General features: G+C 39.4%; 1 protein-coding gene across 5 annotated transcripts in view; it reads right to left on the minus strand.

Annotated features, from left to right (window-relative positions):
• The window catches only part of LOC103476621 (protein kinase C epsilon type-like), a 242,914-nt gene that overhangs the window by 6,243 nt on the left and 213,580 nt on the right, over positions 1-23,091 (minus strand). For 4 of the 5 annotated variants that reach the window (XM_008429095.2, XM_008429094.2, XM_008429093.2 and 1 more), the window contains exon 12: positions 720-858. In XM_008429095.2, the coding sequence (XP_008427317.1) occupies positions 720-858 (139 nt within the window). Of the gene's footprint in view, positions 1-719; positions 859-17,911; positions 18,270-23,091 lie in introns of those variants that run through there. The other variant, XM_008429096.2, reaches the window with a different exon arrangement.

Raw genomic sequence — 23,091 nt, forward strand, 5'->3', positions numbered from 1 at the left:
ATAAATTCTGAAGCGCTAATTGGCAGTTTAGTAGACTTTTGGCTAAATAAAATTTGACATTTTGAAGTTTTGGTTATCTTGAATTCTTCAAGTAATTAGACATTTATGTTGAAGTGGTTGAAAACTTAATGCAGCCGTTCCTTTTCCTCTCCTCACTAAGAATTTTATAGAACATTTCAATAATCTGACAAAATTAATTTGGTGAGCAAAGGTTGCAGTCTTTCAAGGACAGCTGCAAGTTGAGTTGAAGTTAGCACTTTAGCGTTAGAGAAACAATTGTTTAGTGTTTTGAGGTTAGCACACAGCAGTCAATGTGAACACTTATAACTTCTTGAATTTGATCAGAAGTGAAATTATGTTGAACTTGGGTTCAACGTAATCCAGCTCAAATCTGACCTTCCAGGAAGAATTCAGTGGAAACCAGTGAAGACGGCTCGTCTAAACAAAGCATGACCAAAGTGACTGAAACTGATATAAAGCAGGTAAAAGGGTGATTCTCTGAATTCAGTACATTTTGGTGTACATTTTGTCTTTAACAACCCATAAAATTTTTCAAAGCATAATTTTTAAAATGTGGATATTCCATTTATTAATTTTCTCCAAAAATGTGGTTTGCATAATATGAAAATCTTTGAGATAAACCTGTGAGACACAAAATGCACCGTATTCAGAGAATGACACAAAAATCAAACTGTGTGTAATTTTCTAGGACTGTTTACCTCTGGTGCGATGTAGTCTGGCGTCCCGCAGAAGGTGGTGGTGGTGACTCCATTCAGGATTCCTTCCTTGCACATCCCAAAGTCTGCCAGTTTGCAGTGACCGTCTGCGTCTAGCAGTATGTTGTCCAACTTCAGGTCTCTGCAGAGCAAAAAACACAATTACCCCATTTACCCCGAAGTAAATGTTCACTTCTGTATATTTAATGCAAAATAAATCTAATGTGATATGATTCCATGGATGCTTCTGATGAAACACTGGATATGTCTGAGGGACATATTAAATAACTTCACTACAAGTCCCACAGGAGCCAAAAGATTTTAACTTGCAGAAGATTGCTGAACAACACAAAGGGAAAACAGAAAAAGACAGAAGTCTCTGAGATAAGACTTTGTGGTGTTGACAGACGACAGGGTCGGCTGTGAAAACAGCTGCTCTTGGCTTGATGGTTGATTTCTAGAAAAATGTCAACAACTCCTCTGCAGCCAGAGGAGTTCATTCATTTCAGATCATTCAGCCCAGAGCCGTGTTTCAGAAAGTGCGGTCACACTGGCAGGCAGCGGAGGAGCCGTAGCGAGCATGCTTCTGCACGGGGTCTTATGCAAGTGTTCTGTTTTTGTAAGTCCTAAAAATAAATACTAAAAAAAAACAATTTGGAAACCATGATCAGGAGCTGCTAGGACTTGTTAGTGGAGAGCTTGTTCTTTTCTTTCCCATCATGTTTTAAGAAGTTTTTTCCTTGGAGCAGCAGTGAGAAAACTTTTAGTGAGAAAACTTAAAACAAAGGAGAAAAAGTCAAAAGCTGAATCGGAACAAAGAAAAATGGTTAAATTCCTTCATTCCTACCCAGATACCATGTTAAGTTTCTCTCTCCAGTAAATGAGAATATTTATCATCAGCTTTGGAGGTATCTGGATATTGTGCAAAGTAAGCAACAATCCCTGGTATGCTTCAGGTCTAAAAGACGAATATCACAGCATGCCAGATGACGCAAAGCTGGTCGTAGGTCGTGCTGGGGTCAGTGGATGGTAAACAATATCATCAATAACTGACTTTCAGGATTCAGAGGTCAGGAACGAGCAAACCTCCAGGCTTTTCTTGAAGAACCAGAAAACAACAAATTGGACATTCGCAGGAGTTTTCACACTCCTTGAACTTTTAACAGCCAAAAATGTATGTGTTTTCTTGAGATTTTAACTGATAGGCCGACGTAAAGTAGCACATAAATCTAACCTGGGCAGGGTTTCCCCCAGTGTATTATAAGCCTGGCGGCCCGCCATGCTTTACTAGCACCCCCGCCAGGTCACACAATTAATATGATTACATTACTAAATCAGAATACCGCAAAGTCTTATTTATTATAAATTTTTCATTCTCTTAAGAATGTAGAGCTAAATAAATGATCTAAACAAGACCTTAAGGTGGTTCCAGTTTCTCCCGATGGCCAACCTGTTGACACTGGCAAATTTTAAATCCCTTGGGTCGTTCCTGGCCAGTCAGCTCAACTTTGCTGAAAACACTGACTATATTTTGAAGAACTGTTCTCAGAGACTCTACCTTTTAAGAAGACTTAGTGATCTTGGGGTGACCCAACTAGAGTCTAGTTGGGTCACCCCAACTAGAGGGGGAAAAATATATATATATATATTTATCACTGCAAAAGGGTTCAGTGAATGCGCATATGAAACTGGTGGGTTCGGTACCTCAAAAAAGGTTAAGAACCACCATAGAACCATAGTTTATGCATTTAAAGCCGGAGAGCGGACCAATCACACAGCTGGCGCCTCTGCGCTGAATGAGCTTTGAAGTTCACATCAGTGTGGATTGTGCACGCCTCCTTTCACTCAAACTGGACACAGGCTGAGCTGTACGGATATTTACACCAACCACTTGTGTGGAATTATTTTTCTTTGGCTAACTCTATATCAAGGTAAGCGTTAAAACCCACCACGTTAGCTCTGGTTGCGCAGCTCTATGTGAACTGCAGGAGTAGCTTGTAGTCGCGCTTTCAGAGGTGCATGTTGAGGGAGTGGTGAGTATTATTTATCTAATTTGAACACGTTTTGTTGATTTTTTTGTTGTTCTTTCATAAAGTTACGAACGTTTTAAGCCAGCCAGAGGAGAACGTGCTGGTCTCAGCGTTCTGGCGGCGTTGAGTTTGTCACCTAATGCTGAGATTGACTCAAAACCTTCCATGATCGACTTGTTGCACCGCTGCTCTAGCAAAGCACGAACAGTTCAGAAACAATATGAAATGAGAAAAAAGCTATTCATTAACTGATTAAGTCATGTTTTAGATTGTTCTTGAAAAACTAATCAGTCACGGCTGATTAGTGGGCGCACTCACAGCTGCACAGTGAACCCATTCATGTTTTACAGGAGACAGCCGCTCCCCTCTCTTGCAGGCACTGCGTACCCCCACTAAATCTTTTAGGGGTACGCAGTACCCTGCCGTACCCCCTTACTTTCACCCCTGGTTATAATTGCAGTTTACTCATTTGTATTTGTAAACAAACAGAGCTCAAACTCAAAGATTAAACTCACAGCATCAGATTGTAGCTAGGGTAACAAAACAAAATCTATCTATGAATATTGTTCTTTGAACTTCTACAAAGAAAACTTGCCAGCTCCTTAAAATCTTACATTTAAATGTAAAACAAGTTAACCCCTTAACTGATGGGACCAAAATCACCAAACATGGCTGAAAAGGCGTACCCAAATTAAATCAGCTGCTGTTCTTGAACAATTTAGAGTACATGCAAAAGCTTGGTCTCTTTATGAAGAAGACAAGCTAAATTTTCCATTTGTGCAGTCAAAAATACTCTAACTGTAAGTGGTTTGTAGCTATTATGTTTTAAACACAAAAAAATAGAAGAATTTTGCTTGAATTTTTTTTCACACTTGGAAAATCACTGTCACTCCTCAGTGCTTCAACACTGGGGAGTCACAGTCCTCAGTATGGACTGAGTATTCATTGATGGGACATTATCGAGCCTCCCCCCTCCCCCCCTTACAGTGACTTCCCCTCCCCCCTACACGGTGACCCCCTTCCCCCACCCTCTGCCCAGGACATTAGACATTAGCGGTACGGTGTCCGCCGTTCGTAACCCCCCCTCGTACATTCTTCCCCAGCAAGGAAGAATGCTGTGTGACTTTCAGGGAGGAGTTGAAACAAGCTCTGGGTGGCCAGAACATGCTTCCAGATGACTGGCCAACTACTGCTCATGTTATAAGGGAGACAGGTAGGAGAGTACTAGGTATGTCTTCTGAAAGGAAAGTTGACAAGAAGACTTGGTGGTGGAATAAGGAAGTGCAAATATGGGTACAGAGAAAGAGAGCAGCCAAGAAGAAATGGGAGAATGTGAGGACTGAAGAGTCACAAAAAATACAGGGAGATGAAGCGTAAATGAAGGTAGAGGTAGCTAAGGCCAAACGAGGTGCATACACTGACTTGTATAATAGGCTGGAGAGTAAGGAGGGAGAGAAGGACTTATACAGGTTGGCGAGGCAGAGAGATAGAGGTTAGGGTGATTAAGGACCAAGATGGTACTCTACTGACAGATGCAAAAAGTGTGATAAGAAGATGGACAGAGTACTTTGAAAAGTTAATGAATGAAGAAAATGAGAGAGAACAAAGAGGAGAAGAAGCTGCGCCTGTGGATCAGGAAGTAGCAAAGATTAGTAAGGATGAAGTCAGGAAGGCATTGAAAAGGGTGAAGAGTGGAAAGGCAGTTGGTCCAGATGACATACCTGTGGAGGTATGGAAGTGTCTAGGAGAGCCAGGAGTAGAGTTTTTGACAAGGCTATTCAATGAGATCCTACAGAGTGAGAGGATGCCTGAGGAATGGAGGAGAAGTGTGCTGGTACCAATTTTCAAGAACAAGGGAGATGTCCAAAATTGTGACAGCTACAGAGGTATAAAGTTGATGAGTCATTCAATGAAGTTATTATTATGTTATGTTAAGAATTGTTGAAGCCTGACTGAGGTCAGAAGTGGACATCTGTGAGCAGCAGTATGGTTTCATGCCAATAAAATGTACTACAGATTTCCTGTTAAATGGACTGAACTCGTATAGCGCTTTTCCAGTCATTTTTGACCACTCAAAGCACTTTACACTAGAGTCACATCCACCCATTCGCCCTCACAAATACACACACACATTTATACACCAATATGCAGATCAGTAGGCAATTTGGGGTTAAGTGCCTTGCCCAAGGGCACATCGACATGTGGCAGGAGGAAGTTGGAATCGAACCTGCAATCTTCCGATCACAGGACAACTACTCTTCCCACAGAGCCACAGTCGCCCCAGAGCCACAGATGCAATCTTTGCATTGCGGATGTTGATGGAAAAGAACAGAGAATGTCAGAGGGAGCTGCATTGTGTTTTTGTAGACCTAGAGAAAGCATATGACAGGATTCCAAGAGAGGAGCTGTGGTACTGGATGAGAAAGTCTGGAGTAACAGAGAAATATGTTAGAGTGGTGAAGGACATCTATTATAGCTGTAAGACTGTGGTGAGGTGTGTTGTAGGAGTGACAGAGGAGTTCAAGGTGGACTTCACCAAAGATTGGCTCTGAGCACTTTCCTATTTGCTGTGGTGATGGACAGGTTGACAGATGAGATTAGACAGGAATCTCCATGGACTATGATGTTTGCAGATGACATTGTAATCTGTGGTGAGAGCAGAGAACAGATGGAGGAAAATCTTGAGAGATGGAGGCTTGCCCTGGAAAGGAGAGGAATGAAGGTTAGCCGTAGCAAGACAGAATACATGTGTGTAAACGAGAGAGACCCAAGCGGAGACATGAGGTTACAGGAAACAGAAATAAAGAAAGTGAAAGATTTAATCCTCTGTACATAGGGTCAACAGTCCAGAACAACGGTGAATGTGGAGAAGAAGTGAAGAAAAGTGTCTAAGCAGGGTGGACTGGGTGGAGAAAAGTGTCAGGTGTGATGTGTGATAAAAGAGTATCAGCAAGAATGAAGGGAAAGGTGTACAAGACAGTAGTGAGACCAGCAATACTGTTCGGTTTAGAGACAGTGGCAATGACAAAGAGGCAGGAGGTAGCAGAGATGAAGATGTTGAGTTTCTCTTTGGTAGTGACAAGGATGGATAAGATCAGAAATTAATACATCAGAGGAACAGCTCATGTCAGATGTGTAGGAGATTAAGTCCGAGAAGCCAGATTGAGATGGTTTGGACATGTACAGAGGAGAGACATTGAATACATCGGTAGAAGGATGCTGAGGATGGACCTGCCAGGAAAGAGACCTAGAGGAAGACCAAAGAGACCTAGAGGAAGACCAAAGAGGAGATTTATGGATGGAGTGAAAGAAAACATGAAGGTAGTTGGTGTGAGAGAAGAAGATGCGGAAGGGTTACATGGAGACGGATGACTTGTTGTGGCGACCCCTAAAGGGAAAAAGCCGAAAGGAAAAGATTTATCTGCATTTTTAAAATTGTTTTTATTACTATATGTGGGTTTAAATAGCGTTTCACTGTTGATGTTTTCCTGTAACATATAATTACTCAGTAATATTTTTACTTTTCCTGTCAACATCTTTTAATACAAAAACATGGTGGACCGCTGGTGGACTGTCTTGGCGCCCCGACCACCAGGATTAGCGAGTTTTCTGGGGGAAATCCTGCTGGGTGTTGCCTTTCTACACAGTTCCACTTGGTTCTCATCTCCCTTCAGCGCTCCGTCTTGGATTTCTCCCTTTGAGCTGGATTCCTCCAATAAACTTTACACTGAACCAATCAGAAAACAGGAGATTGATTGATGACATCAATCTTCTGCTCTCTTTTAGAATCATAGTCTCTCTGTAGTTTTAGCAACGGCAGTGGCGGAAGTGAAAGAAGCCGTTCAGCCCGTGTTGGTCATGCCAACAGATACTGAATTATATCACAGCACTGACAAGGAACTCACTAGCAAGCTCAACAAGTTAGCTTGAGATGATTAAAACTTTGACTTGGTTTATTCATGCTGGACGTTGCCTTTGGAATGATGGAGACATTCCAAACACTACAGCCAATGCAAATTTTTGCTATAATGTTTGAACAATTCTTCTCCTGCTGAATATCCGCCTCACCTTTTCTGTCTTCGCAGAAAAAGCTTCTTAGCGTTGAACTGGCACATTACACACATCATTGGGAAACATTAGGGACACTTAAAACCCCACCAGGCCAAGCCTCCAGGAAACCATCACTTCTCCAAGCTGAGGGTCCGGACCCTCTGCAGGAAGTGAGGCATAGAACAAGAAGCTGATTTGCACCAGGCTAACAAATGTTGAGATTCTTTGGGGTAATACTTTTGCAACTTGCAGTTGGTTTTTACAGTTCCTGCCTGTTGTTTATACAGTGTTAATATTTTTGCAGAACTGCATCACTTCAATTTTGCTCATCTCTGACTTACATCCAAAATGTCCATCCCTCTCTGCCACTCAGCCCGCTGTACTGCAGCGGGCTGGGTGGCTTTCTGGAAAACAATAAATTTTTGCTGCTCTGGAGTCTCCCAGACGACAGATTAAAACTTGCCAGCCTCCAGCGACTTGCACAAGATAAAGCAGGTGAGCTGCAGTCATGCAGAAACGTGACATATAAATTTAACGCATTGCAGATTGAATTTAAACGGCCGTTGGTGTTAATCATTGTATTACACATCAGCTCGCTCAGGGAAAATTTAATATTAAGTGGCTGTAGGTGTTCAGCTGAGACAATGGAAGGATATTTGAAACAAAACACTTAGCAGGAGGAGATCAAAACATGCTACCAATATTATATAAAAAATACAATTATTGTTTAATTTCTCTTTACTCTTTGGAATATATATTAATGAAAGTACTTGTAAACAGTACTAAAATGGAAAAGAAATCCAGTAAGTCTCTGTCATTTATTTAACCAAAAGATAACAAACACGTTAATACAGTGATCCCCAAACTACGGCCATTGGGCCGGATCCGGCCCGCCTCCACATTTGGTCCGGCCCCCTGAACAGTACCAGAGAGCATTTAGATTTTTTTTCATATACCATATTTTCCGGACTATAAGCCGCTACTTTTTTCCTAAGCTTTGAACCTTGTGGCTTTTATGTGGATTTTTCTTCAACCATCAGGGGGCTCTTTAGCAGGAAGTGAATCATTGGAAGTCAAAATTGGAAATAAAAGAAGAAAGCGCACATTAAAATGGAATTAGGTTTTAATAGGGAATTGAAATTTAAGAATGTTGTTGATCAGTTAAATAGCATTGAGGGGAAAAAGAAGATGTTTTTTTAAATAATACTGGGATCATGAGAATTTGAGGTATAGATATAAATAATAATAATCATCATCATCAATTTAATTTGTACCGCACTTTTCATTAGAAAAAATCTCAAAGTGCTACACAGTGCAACTAAAATTGTAGATAAAATCAACATCATAAAAATAATGTGGAGGCAAGGTAGGCTTGCTTAAATAAAAAGTCTTTAAGCCTCTTTTGAAGTCATCCAATGGTTGCGGAGCTCTCAAATAATCCGGGAGAGCGTTCCAGAGATGGGGGGGCAGGCACAGCGAATGCCCGATCTCCCATGGTCCTTAATCTGGATCGAGGAAGGTGGAGGAAGTTGCAGGCTTGTGATTGTAGAGATCTGGTGGAAGAAATCTCCATGGAGAAATGCACAAACAGTTCAATCTGCAAGACAACTCTGCCGTAGGGCCGAACGGAAATGGCGTAAAGCTCAACTGCACGTTTATTGTGACATCTACAAGGAAAGACTACGTAACTATCACACAACAYWAAAMMWKCAAGAGAGGCTTTCTTTGCAGATGTCATAAACAAAAACATTAACAATGCTCGAGCTTTATTTGCTACTGTTGACAGGCTCACAAATCCTCYGATGACGTTGCCACCTGAACTTCAATCTAATGCCGCCTGCAACAAGTTTTCCAGTTTCTTTTCAGAGAAAATTCAAAAGATCAGAGGATTAATCTGCACATCTACTCCAAAGCCAGTACCAATGATGTGCCCAAACAAAACAAATGCAGAAACAATGACCCAATTTCAACTACTAAATTATAAAACTCTAGAAGACACTATAAGTCAATTAAGCTCCAGTTCCTGCTGTCTGGATGTCCTGCCCACACATTTCTTTAAGAAAGTCCTGCCTGTTGTTGCTAATGATCTGATCCAAATAGTAAACTCATCGCTCTCTTCAGGTGTTTTCCCCCAGGCTTTGAAAACAGCAGTTATCAAACCACTGATAAAAAACAACAATCTAGACAAATCACAACTGCAGAATTACAGGCCATTCTCCAACCTCCCATTCATCAGCAAAATTATTGAAAAAGCAGTTTTTAAACAATTAAATAACTTCCTTTGACTCCTTACAGTCTGGTTTTTGTGCTCACAACAGCACGGTGACGGCCCTTGTGAAAGTGTTCAATGACATCCATATAAACACAGACTGTGGGARAACCACAGTGCTGGTTCTGTTGGACCTCAGTGCAGCTTTCGACACCGTTGACCATGACATTTTACTGAATCGACTGGAGACTTTGGTCGGACTCTCCGGTCCAGTGCTCCACTGGTTTGAATCTTACATAAAAACAGGGATTTCTTTGTTTCAATCGGAAACTTCTCATCAGAGAGGTCAAAGGTTACATGTGGGGTACCCCAAGGTTCAATCCTAGGACCCTTTCTTTTCAATATTTATATGCTCCCACTGGCTCAGGTTATAACAGAAAATAGGATTAGCTACCACAATTATGCGGATGATACTGCTCTACATCACCATGTCACCAGGTGACTGAACCCATCCACTTAGATCAATGTATGGATGATCCAAAACTTTCTCCAGCTGAACAGAAACAAAACTGAAGTTATCTTTTGGACCTAAAGAGGAGCGAACCCGAATCAATGCACAGCTTCAGTTATTACAACTAAAAACCAGCGATCAGGCTCGAAACCTGGGAGTAGTGATGGACTCTGACCTGAACCTTCAGARCCACATTAARACAGTCACAAAGTCGGCCTTCTATCACCTGAAGAACATCTCCAGGATTAGAGGACTAACGTCTCAGCACGATCTAGAGAAACTCATCCATGCATTTATCTTTAGCCGCATTGATTATTGCAACAGCGTCTTCACAGGTCTGACTAACAAATCAATCAAACAGCTGCAGCTGATCCAGAACGCTGTTGCTCGCGTTCTCACTAAAACTAGGAAGTTAGAGCACATAACACCAGTTTTAAAGTCCCTACACTGGCTCCCTGTAGCTCAAAGAATAGACTTCAAAATACTGTTGTTAGTTTATAAATCACTAAACGGTTTAGCACCACAATACCTTAAAGATCTGTTATTGCTGTACCAACCGTCTAGACCCCTCAGATCTTCTGGTTCTGGTCTGCTCTGCATACCCAGAACCAGAACCAAACGAGGAGAAGCATCATTCAGCTTCTACGCACCACAAATTTGGAGCAAACTTCCAGAAAACTGTAAAACAGCTGAAACACTGGATGCCTTTAAATCTCAACTTAAAACCCACCTGTTTAGAGTTGCTTATGACTAAATTAGGGTTAGAGTGTGGGTTTTGATGTCTTTGATGTTTTTTATGTATTTTTTTATCTCTTTAATGTTTTTATCTTTACTTTTTAATTTCTTTTTATTTTTCTTTCTCACTGTTTCCGTTTTAATGCTTTCTTAAAATCTCTTTCCCTCTCTCACTGTTTTATTCAATGTCACATGCTGTTTTTATTTTAATTATGTGAAGAACTTTGAAATGCCTTGCTGCTGAAATGTGCTATACAAATAAAATTGTATTGATGGATTTAGCACATGCTGGTAGCAGACACTAAGGATCAGCACTTTTACTTTTACTGTTACAGTTACCGTTCGGAAACTACCGTAATCAGTTCAGTTAAATCTAAACTTGGCAACTTTTTCTTTTTCAACCCTAATAAATGTGATATTCAATTGACTTGTTATGACTCAAATTTTGGGTGTCCGCCCCCTCTGCTGTGTGCTGCTGCATTGTTTTGGAAAACCTGGAGCGGCAAAGATAACTGCGGCTTATAGCCCAGTGCGGCTTATAATCTGCACTGCACTGAACGGTACGGAACAGTTCCGAGCATGTTCGCATTACAACTTCCGACCGGTTCCACCCGGCCCCATGGAAACACAAGAGCTGTCGTTTCAATCGTGCCGGCCAAGCGGTTATGCTTAGAACCAGCAGCTGATTGGCCGCTGGTTGTTATAGAGTCAGACGTTGATTTTCCGTTGACAGCTGGCTCTCACTAATCTGTATTTTATTTTGTAAAGAGTGCTCTTTTCAATATGTTTATTATTAGTTTTAATTAGCAATGCATTCGTCTCAATATAGTGCAATCAACTGGTCTAATGATGAGGTATTTTTTTTCCTCCGCCTACTCACTGATGAACGAGTACAGCCGGCCGCTACATCGAAACCATTGTTTAGTTACAAAAAAAAATAACGTCCGGTACGCTTCGATGGCGCCCTCAGTGTAATGCGAACACAACAGGGCTGGAACCGTTCCGTTCCGTTCCATTCCGTGCAGTGCGAAAGCGGCTTTAGTTCCTCTAGGCAGTTTTACACAAATAAAATCTTTATTCTGCTTCTCAAAAGACAAAAGGAAGCATTTTCAACACGTCATTAATCCTAAAAAAAATGCAGGAAAACATCTCAAATGAGTTATTATACGCTGATGACAAATTCTTGACAAAAACCTTTTGAAAACCTTCCCATTGCAAACAAAAAATTTGTTCTATTTATATGTTCTTGCTCTCATGAACAAAATGTCATTTTGTAAGGTAGATGTATTGCAATCTTCATGAAAACAAACTAAAAAACAAAAAACGGTGTAGTCGTACACAGTGTATTTGGAGGTTCATTCGTTTCTTTATCAGTAGATCATTAACTTTGTACATTTGAAAAGCATTTTGTCCAACAATTGGATATTTTTCTGTGGATGCAGGAGATCAAACAGTGGAGGAGAAAAAAATTGCATGAAACCTGTCATTTCTGGGATTTACGTCAAGTAAAACTCACATAAATACCCACATAAAAAGGTTATATTGTATTTCTTATCATCTTTCTGTAATGTTATTTTTTGTCAAAAGTAATTTTGGCAAAAAATACAAATTAAAAAATCACCTCCTCTTTCTTTCCAAAATGCTTTAGGCAAAAATAATCACTTTTGTCAAAAAATGATTTAGTCCATTATTTTAGTTAAGAGATGATGATGTTTTATATTATTTCCCTTTGTCTGTACACAGCAGCAGCGTTTGAAACTCCTCTAACGGCTTGGTTGTGGTCTCGGTCCACCAGCCTTAACACAACAGTCCCCATCTCAGCCTGAGTCGGTAAACTTCCTCTAAATACCCTTGGAGGATGAAATCTGATGGAAACTCGTCCTTGGTGTCACAGAGCCCCCATCGCCCTGGGAGACCCACTGTTATATTTCTGTAAAGGAGCTTTAATATTGCTCAGAAGGCTCTGTCAATAAACAGAAGACGTTGTGAGGCGCAGGAGGCAATCAGGCTCAATTGAGAGCATTTCCTGTGTTTCGCTGTAATACAGAGTGATTTTTCCATTACATCCCCATCGGCCGCCCCTTCCCCCTTTCAGCTGTCCTTTGCCTCTTCTGGGTGACTAAATGTTCCAAACACACATCTGCTCACGCACACAAACACTCACAACGTGTTGCCTCCTGGTATATTTATCTGAGGGATCGGAGCGTGAGAGGCTCATCACCGAGAGAGGATATTAAAATCAATAAACTCAAGGCTTTAAGTTATGTTTTTTTTTTTATTATATTAGGAAAGACGGCATCATGAAGTTTAGATTGGAGTCAATGTTTAATGAAAGTAAACCATGACTAGTGGGAGGAAAGCAGAAGAACTGGATCTGGACCAAAGTTGTTGTGTTTGTAGGCATTTTCCTTACATTTCCTTGTTTGGATCCTTCAGCCACACAGGTGACAAAGAACCAAAGGGACTGTTGTACAGAGATGTGATTCAGGACAAGGATACAAAACTAATCCAAAGAGTTAAAGCTGCACTATGTAGCTTTTATAAAGAATATATGTATTTATTTATTTATTTTACATATTTTTTAAAATTGTCACCATGTCACGACAGTTTATGAGACAAGTAATTGTGAAAAGATGGAACTCCACCTGCTCTCTGATCTGCTACTGCCATCTGAAGAGATGCACCAAAAACAACCAATCAGAGCCAGGAGGAGGGGCTTAGCGCTGCAAATCATATTCATGTACTAACTGCTAAATGTGTGGAGGGGGCATAATACGGGACATTTATGGGAAAATACTAAGCATCACTGATACTTTTATTAGCATGGCGGGACAGGGAGGTAAAAAAACGGTACTTTCCAGGCCAAAATGGGACACTGGACAGGTTTTGTCTGGATATGGGTCAATATTCCAGAACTCTGTGAGAATGAGTTCTGGTCTTGAAACCAAGCATAGACAAAAACAACATTCCACCTTACCTAAGGAATGCCACACTCACAGTGAAACATGGTGGTGGAAGCACTATGATCTGGGGTTTCTGAAGTTTAGATGGAACTGTTTTTTTATCATGAAGGTTTCAAACATCTGATCTATGGTTAAAGAAGTTATTTTTTTTCCAGTATCAGAGTTCAAACATCCAATTTTAAAAATTACGTATTTTTTAAATACTCATTTTTAATCTCATTCTACATATGAGATAGAATTCATGATTAATAAACTATAAATTAATGTTTATTAATGCTTTACCCATAAACAATAACATAATAAGGCATGAATATTTAGATTTAGACGGGTTCATGAAACGATGAACTGCCATTTTTATTTGTTATGTGTATATTTGAGTGTTAACATATACACAGTATATAGAATGGTTAATTCATGAGTTATTAAGAATGAACAAACCTTCACTATGTTGGTTTTGGGAGAAATTAGTCATTGTGGGTAAAGCATTAATAAATGTGTTAATTTATAGCTTATTAAGTATGAATCATCCTTAATGATGATGTGGAGGTTAATTAACTGTTTTAATGGCTGAAAGAGGCCCAAGATGGCAGTACATTTTGAAGAACTAAGCTCAGCAACAGCTGTGTGTCCGTCTGTTCATTCAGACAACCATCTGCCCTGAAACCAGTCAGAACCCGCTCCGTGAACTGGATTTCCTCCCAACATCACCTCAGGCTGCTTGGCCAGAGCAGAAAAAGACAAGAGACCATGTGCTGCAACACTGTTGGGAGCCGCAACCAGGGAAGGGAGGGGCGAGCAAGGCAGGAGGAAAAGGTGGGAGGAGCAGAGAGAGAGAGTTGGGACGTAATGTTCCCAAAACACTTGCTGTTCATCCGCCTCTGGTCAACAAAATAAGCCAGGACTGAGGCAGGCTTCAGAGAGAGAGAGAGAGCCAGGTATATGCTAGACACAAATGAGTTAAACGTATGGAGTTAAATTTGTTTCACAATTATTCAATCAAAAGAAGAAAAAAAAATCACGTCAAACAAAAACAGTAGTATTCAATAAAAAAAAAATCATGTCAAACAAAGAACTTAAGTTGTGATCAAAACTTTTGGATTTTTAAAAAAATATAAATGTTTCAAACAAAAAAAAAAATCTCAATCAAATTGAAAGAGTTAAAAAGAAATTCCTTTTTTTTAAATTGAAATCAATAGTTTTTGTTTGAAACTTTTATTTTTGCATATCATAATTTTTTGGTTGACCACCTAAGTTTTTGGTTGAGATTCTAAGTTTTTTTTTTATGCTCCTGTTTTTTGGTTGAAGTTGATGGTTTTTTTGCTTGCGGATCTCACATGAACATCATGGGCAGGGCCAGCGATGTAAGACGTGTTCCGATTGGTTAGTGCGGACTAAAGGGATGACTGACTCCCTGCGATCTCAGAACTCTGGTCCAAACTGCAGGGCTTCGGTGACGGTACACAGAATGTGAATGGTACGTAATCTTCACAAAATTACACCGTTTAGCAGCTACTAAAGTGTCCACTCTGTTTCAAAGAAGAAAACTTACAAAACTTATGACGACAGTCACATATTTTGTCTACCGCGGTTCCCGGTAGCATATCGTTCTAGCTAATGTTAGCACTCGGTAAAGTGCATAAACTAGACTTGTGTAATATTCGCCTGTCTTTATGTTGAATTCGTTAACCAGCCCACCTCTGTCGAGTGGCATTTTGCGTGGAAAATACCAAAAATATCTGAAGGAAACGTGTTAAAAACTGTTGTGTAATCCTCCGTCTGTGTGTGTAGTAACTAGCATTAAAGCTAAAGTGGGAAAGCACAGCGGATCACTGCACCATTATAAGGTCCACCTTAATATGCATCATACGTCAAGTGACTGTACAGATTATTTATTTACCAAGCTGTGGATGAGGGGAGGCAATGTAACTCTTACATATATTTTCTTCCAGATGCAAAATGAAAAAGTGAAGAATAACGCTGCAGGACCAAAATTGACTAGTAATGCACATCAAACGTGTTTTTCTAAGTAAGCAACCTATTGAGAAAAAAAATCTAAAATTCAAATGTTGCTTAAATAGGAGGTTTGTTCAGTCTCACTGATCTAATCTCTGCTACACCTTTTCAAAAATGTAAGGTTCTAAATAAAAAAGCTTTCATGAGTAACTATTAAAATTCCCTGTAGACCAGTGTTTCTCAACCTTTTTCGGGCCAGCGCCCCCCTAGCCTTTATCCAGGTCCCTCACCGCCCCCCACCAAAGAATTTGTAGGCTACTTGCACTGACAATTATTTTATTATTAATGTTACTATCATTATTGTAGATGTTTTGAATCGGCGCACCGATTATGTTTTCCTGTACACTTCAGCGCGCCTTACGCTCCTTCACCTCGCGCACATAACGGGGTAAATGTAGAGAGTTTTGCCCTAAACGTAGCGGCGTCTGGAGGAGGGGGGTAGGCGAGCGTATGTTTCTACGCTCCTTCGTGGGGGGCGCCGATTTATGTTTTCGCATCCATCTGAATAATGTGTMGTTGCGCCCCTGCCCATGGCACTTCAACAATATTATTTGACCTTTTATCTGGAAATAGTGTCTGTTTATTCTTGCCATACCGTCCTCTGTATTCATTATTGCTCGAAAGGTCTTGCCATACCAGTTTATTCTTCTGTATTTACTTTAGTTTCTTAGTTTATTCTTGCATTTTGTTCTTCATTCATTTCCATTTAGTTTCCTTTGATTAGTATTATTCTCTCTTGGTTTATTGCTATGTCCACTTTCGTTTCTTTCCTGTTACTAGATTTATTTTATCAATTATTGACCATCAGTAATTTTCACTCATCACCTGCTGCGCCGCCTAATCGTCATATGTTTCACATCGTGTGTTGATTTTCACTGTTCAGCGTCGGATTCTCTGTTTTTATGCCATAATTCACATCTAGTTCTTCGCTCCGTTTTGCCCGCTTCTCATGTTTCAGAGTTTTGCGCAATGTGCTCGGCGTTTTTTTTTTTTTTTAACTCCCTAAGGTGCAGGGCGGTCGGGAAACATCGATGGGGAAAAGGCAGTCTGACATAAACCTTTTAAAACAACGGAAACAATTTCTGCATTCTGATTATTGAAATTTAAAAGTGCTGTGTTGTTCTATTACCCCCGTTTCATACCGGACCACTTACAGCACCGGTGTTAACGCTATAAAATGAACGCTCTCTATCGTGGTATCACCCGTGGAGGGATTTCTTTATTTCTTTATTTAAATGGGTTTATTTTTCAGAGGGATACACAGTGAAGGTATTGTGATTTTAGCTACCAGTAGCAGGAGAACGGAGCTGCGCCAAGAAGCTAACAGAAGCTAACAAACACTGAATAGAAGAAGAGCTGCCATCGATACAGTTGCAGCCAAGCATGATTTAACGTTACACAATACAGTTTTACCAAGTTGCTCAAAGTCTAAACTGGTATTGTTGTGGATTTAAGGTGTAAAGTTTACCTTCGACCAAACGCCCCCCAAAAGCATCCCAGCGCCCCCCTTTTGTAAAWTGTCCGCCAGCGCCCCCTGCCGTCTTTTGAACGCCCCCTGGGGGGCGGTACCGCCCACGTTGAGAACCGCTACTATAGACAATGATTTATTGAAATGGCTCCCAATTCAAGTTATGGGTTGTTTAAATTATAACTTGTTAACCCTTATGCATGCGAGGACTGAGGCAACTGATACAAGTGAATGGGTGCAGGGTCGGTTGAACCCCATTTGTAAACACAAGGGTTAATTTACTTTATTTGTAAGCCTTTTTTAATTTTGGCATGTCCTGGATGACTGAGAACAAATAATAGAAACGAATATCTGGGAAGTATCATAACTTAAAGCACCAGGGTTTATATAGAAAGATATTCAGATTTTATTTTGCAGTTTTAAACACTCTATATTGAAGACAATGAGAAATAAAGGCACAACTTTCTTTTTTTTCTATCTGTTCTCTCTTCTGTTCTCGGCTCCCACACTCTGAGCTGGGTCCACTTGCTCAGCCCCTCCCTCCCATTTCAAACTCTTCTAATTAACTAAAGGTTAAAGAGTTAAATATGAATGAGATGTTTTCTACTTTTGACAAAAAACTTAAGTCTATGAAAGCAGTGTAGCAGTTTTGCTAATGAGGTAGCTCATCATGATTCAGCCAAAGTAAGAAATTAACGAACTGCAGTCTGCTCTTTATTGTTGATTGATGTGTTTCTTCCTATTGAGCAGTGAAGGTAAATAAAATGTTTACATGTCTTTTGTTTAAAGTATTTACTTAGTGCAGGGTTTTATGTTTGTGATGCAGAGCCACAGCTAACAGCCAGCTCCTCACTTCAGTGGCTCTGACAAGCCTGTGTCGCTCCTCCTACACTTTGGACTGAACCATTGTTCTAACAATGGTAGGGGGGTACCTAAAAATTTATTCTTATTTTTTTCTGAGATAAATGGCAGATTTAGTTTGTTCTTTGTTTCTTTGGCCTTTTCGTATTGATACCATCCATACATCCATCCATCCATCCATCCATCCATCCATCCATCCATCCATCCATCCATTTTCTTGCACCCTTGTCCCTTAGTGGGGTCGGGAGGGTTGCTGGTGCCCATCTCCAGCTATCGTTTCGGGCGAGAGGCAGGGAACACCCTGGACAGGTCGCCAGTCTGTCACAGGGCAACACAGAGACACACAGGACACACAACCATGCACGTATTGATATTATTTAAATGCAAATAAAATGCAAATGCAATCCAGGTGGCCACCTGGATTGAATAATCAAGGGCCTTAATCGACAAACAATTTACTGGCCGCACAGCACACACACACACGACCACACAGCAGGGGCCGTCACATAAATAAAATTTTAGTCAACGCTGTGATGATCCATCTGATTGTGTACTGATGACCACCGTACTGGTCAGCGTGCTTGGATCCAAGGGAAAAGAAATTTAACAACAGGAAGGTCTCAGGGGGTTGATGGAGTGGAGTTGATTTGAGTTATTCTCTGTCCTTGGTGAACGTCATAGAGCGTCTCAATCATGGCTCAGATGACGCAAACCTGAAAAACACAAAAAAAATAAAAATAAGTGATCATATTTACCTAGATAATATAATCAAAACCCAATAAGCCCTAAAGTCTTTTTGAGAGTTTTAATTGAAAATAAATTGACGATTTATGAGGAAATTAATGTCAAAGTGAAATAGTTGCTGTACCACAATAAGGGAAACTGCAAAAAATATTTCAGAGGTGTAACACGGAAGTTATTGAGAAAGGATAGTCATTAGAAAATGCATGTTAAAATCTGAATATTTTTTTGAAAGTATGTAGCACTCTGCTGGTCATACTGGAATGGGGGTATTAAGAGAACACCAATTTAATTTCATAGCACAGCAAAAGGCATATTACACGCAATTCGAAATAAAGCTAAGTACAAGACATACACACCAAGTAATTAAAAAGGCAGAAATTATGTGAATATCCTCCTTCGGCCTGTGATCTATCAGCTTGGTATTTCATTTTACATCTGGAAGAAAATATACATTTAGGTGGACCTTATAATATTGGTGCAGCGATCCGCTGTGTCTTCCCACTTTAGCTTCAATGCCAGTTAACACATGGAGGATTACACAACAGTTTTTAACACGTTTCTTCCAGATATTTTTGGTATTTTCCACGCAAAATGCCACTCGACAGAGGTGGGCTGGTTAACAAATTCAACATAAAGACAGGCGAATATTACACAAGCTTAGTTTATGCACTTTACCTAGTGCTAACATTAGCTAGTACAATATGCTACCGGGGAACGCGACAGACAAAATATGTGACTGTCGTCATAAGTTTTGTAAGATTTCTTCTTTGAAACAGAGTGGTCAATTTAGTAGCTGCTAAACGGTGTAATTTTGTGAAGATTACTTACCATTCACATTCTGTGTACCGTCACCGAAGCCCTGCAGTTTGGACCAGAGTTCTGAGATCGAAGGGAGTCAGAGTCATCCCTTTAGTCAGCACTAACCAATCGGAACATGTCTTACATCGCTGGCCCTGCCCAGGATATTCATGTGAGGTCCGCAAGCAAAAAACCATCAACTTCAACCAAAAAACAGGAGCATCAAAAAAAAACTTAGAATCTCAACCAATAACATAGGCGGTCAACCAAAGAAATTGTGATATGCAAAAATAAAAGTTTCAAACAAAAACTAGTGATTTAAATAAAAAAAAGAAGCATTTAAAGGATTTTTTTAACTCTTTCAATTTCATTGAGATTTTTTTTTTGTTTGAAACTTTTTTTTTTTTTTGAAAATCCAAAAGTTTTGATCACAACTCAATTTTGCTTGACATAATTTGTTTTTTGATTGAATACTACTTTTTGTATGACGTGATTTTTTGTTTGATTGAATAATTGTGTGTGTGTGTGAGGCCCGCTGACAGAGTAATACTCATTATCAAAACATTGTGACGGGAAAGCAATGTTGAAAGACTGGAGCATTAATCTTGGTGTTTCAGATTGTGAACTGCTGGCGGTCCATTTAAAACACACACATCTAAAACAAATTATTTCTGGAGGTGGACAAACCAGATGGCTGTTAACATAATATGCCTCAGTCTGGTTCAAGAACCACTGCAAAGAGAATTAGAACGAGAGAAAACGGACTCTGAGTAATTTTGCAATGATGAATGGACGTTTACTATCAAACGTAACAATTACAGATAAAATACGCTGATTTTACAGTAAGCACAAGACAACAAACCCCACATGGTGCCTCTGAACGTTGTGTTCTGTAGTGAAAATCGCACAAATACTGCTAGTTCCAGGGCCGTGCAGAGACCTTTGGAGGGGCAGGGGCTCAAAGTTAAAAAGGGGCACATTGAACAAGATCTTAAAACACCGTACTACAACAACATAGCAACAACCCATATTAATGTTGCTGTTTCTGCTGCTGATAGTGCTGGGGGGCTGTGTTGATCTGAGACTGTAGTTAAACAGATCACAGAAGAGAAGGTCACTGGTTATGAAATAGGCAAACTTGCTTTTATTTTACTAAATAAGCCCTGCTACTTCTGTTTAACCTCTACAACAACTTGGCTGGAGACTACTTTAAAGTAAAAAAAAAAATCTCAGAGGGGTTAACTCAATGCAATTGTTGATGTTAGCGCCTCTGAGAGATCTAGAATTGTAAGGTTGAGATATCAAGGCAAAGAAAACTCAGTAGCTGCTTGTAGGCCCCTTCAGACATTCAGGGTCCCCTAGAAATGATTGAATTGCAACTCAGACCATAGATTTAAAACCTGTAGCATTCATTTATTGAGAATGACAATGCTATTAAATTTTATTTACTGCATTCAGCAGAGAAAACATCTAGGATTTAATTAGGAAGTTTACTTTGTAAAAGTGCAATCTGAGTCCTCACGCATAAAAGAATGCGCAGTTTTCACACTAAAACTTGGCATACAGAAAAATTTAGAAAAGTGCAGAGCACAAAAAAAAGGGATCCATAAAGGCTTGCGCACACACATGGCCGCGCACCTTTTCCTCTATAAATCCTAATTTGCAAGAAATAAAGCGCAGCTGCTGGTCTGCAATGTTACCACCCATAAATACATATGTAAATTAGTGTAAATACCCAGAAGTCTGCCACCACGTGAAGCAATAAGCATGGTGACGTCCTTGTTTGCAGCAGTATGAGTATTTATAATAACAATAATTATATATTTTATTTAAAAGGTGTTTTTAGGACACATAAGGTCACCTCATAAAAATAAAAATAATTTTAAAGAAAAAAATAAATAAAGAGATCATGAAAATGCCCATTTGAACAATAGGGTGTTCAGCCGGAATTTAAAGACGGACAGGGAGAGAGTCTTTGAGTGGGGAATGTGGATGCTTTCTGTCCAGAAAGGTGCATTTACAAAGTTGGTGGCTCGATGAGTGCAGTTGCACCGGTATCGGTACCGCACAGCTCCTTCTTTAAGTTTTGCTCAGAGCTCCAGGATGATCAATATGGATCTAAACACTAATAAAACCATCATCAACAAAAGAGAAATAAGATCTCTGAACAAACGCTCCCTCTGAATCCTTCCATTGGCGACGTTCTCCATCAGAGCCAAAACGCTCCACAATGCGGCACATTTCTGCGCAGCTGCGTACATAAGAGATTGTCTACAGACCTTAATAACCTTAAAAAATAATCAAACCTGTTTGGAGTTAATCTGTTGATCCAATCCTGTTTTTTTTTTTTTTTTTTTTGTGAGAATTAAATGATTTGGCGCACAGACCGACGCCAAATCGGTCTGTGCGATTTGGTTTTGTAAATTTTTTCTCAGACAAAAATTGAGAAAAAGTACTATTTACATTCGAGTGAGGTTTTCACATCCTTTTATTTTTTTTAATTTGTGTTTGTGTTACTTTATTTTCTGGGGATAAATGCGGTTCAATTTCATCGTTTACTTTTAAGCAATAAAAAAATAAAATCATGAAAAAAAATCGGGGTTGATTGTTCTTGGTCAAAAAAAACAACACTGAATGTAGACAGGTTTCAGTGTATTTAGGTGAGTTTTGACGCTTTGTAGTTTGACATTGTCCACAGAAAAAGTTTGCGTGACTGCCGCACATTTTATACATGCCGACTTGTGCGTAAAATATGGCGCCGCACATTTTTTATGCATACGCACACTTTATGCATGAGGCCCCAGGTCTGCAGGCACCAGCAGGACTGGACATGCTGGTCCAGGCTCACGTACTACAGCAGCTCCAAAAAAAGAAATGGCAAAGTTTTGAGAAAACGCTGGAGTAAAATGTAGCTGGTTGGATCCTGATAGACATTCATGCAACCGTTTCTGTAAACTTTTTTTTTTATTTTTTTTTAAAATATTTCCAGAACTGAACCCTGTAAACAGGACTTTCCCCAAGTCCAACAGAAACATCTTCAGATTCTTATTAAAGCCAAAATTCTGAGCATTTTTTCAGGATTTTATTTGATACATTAAAAAAACTGAGTTTAACAGGCAGAGAGTGGTGGAGCAGAACTGCTATCTACTAAGACCAATTTTTAAAATGTACTTTTTAAGTAAACTTTATTTTGTAAGTACATTTGTGAGGAAATAAATGTAAAACATTAAAGGACCAGAAAAAATAATATATTAAAATATTCACATCTCCCAACAATTAAAGTAAATCAAAAGGAAAATAAAGGCGCAAAGATAAATTAAAAGATAAAAAAAAAATTAAAATGAAATATTAATTTACGTCTGATATAAATTATAAATTGTACCATTTTTTTAGTTTGTTACATTTAATTGCACATTAATTCATTTAGTTAAACTATTTATTGTGTGAGTAATTTATTTAATGAGCTATTGATTTATTTCTAAATTAATTTTTAGTTATGGCATATTTGGTCCTTTGTATGTATGTGGTGAAATGGGAACTTGGTGACAAGGTAAATCACTGCAGCTGCAAGGGGAAACTGGAGCAAAGAGAAATTCTCAATGACCATCTTAATGGAAATAAAATTGTTCATGTTTGAAAAACAAATACTTGATGTCTTTTAGGCCCTTGATGTCTCAGCAAATGCAAACCAAGTCCAGAGTAGAGTCACTCTATTCTTTTAAAGTCACATCATCACCTTTTTTGTTATGAAGAAACTCCAACATGTGATTTTTATTCATGGATGAAATTAACAAAATCTATTTCATATTTTAGCCTCAAAACCAGTGAAAAAAACCTTTAGTATCTAACATAATTTTTGTTTTTTCAGACATTGCAGGGTAACCCTCTTTCTTTACCTTCTAGTTCTGAAAAAATTGGATACTATTAAAGACAATTCATGGCTCTTTAATCTGTCACATTTACTGAATTCCATAAATAGGCTGCACAAAAGGT

The sequence above is a fragment of the Poecilia reticulata genome, linkage group LG15 (genome assembly GCF_000633615.1).
Source record: "Poecilia reticulata strain Guanapo linkage group LG15, Guppy_female_1.0+MT, whole genome shotgun sequence".
NCBI classification, from domain to species: domain Eukaryota; kingdom Metazoa; phylum Chordata; class Actinopteri; order Cyprinodontiformes; family Poeciliidae; genus Poecilia; species Poecilia reticulata.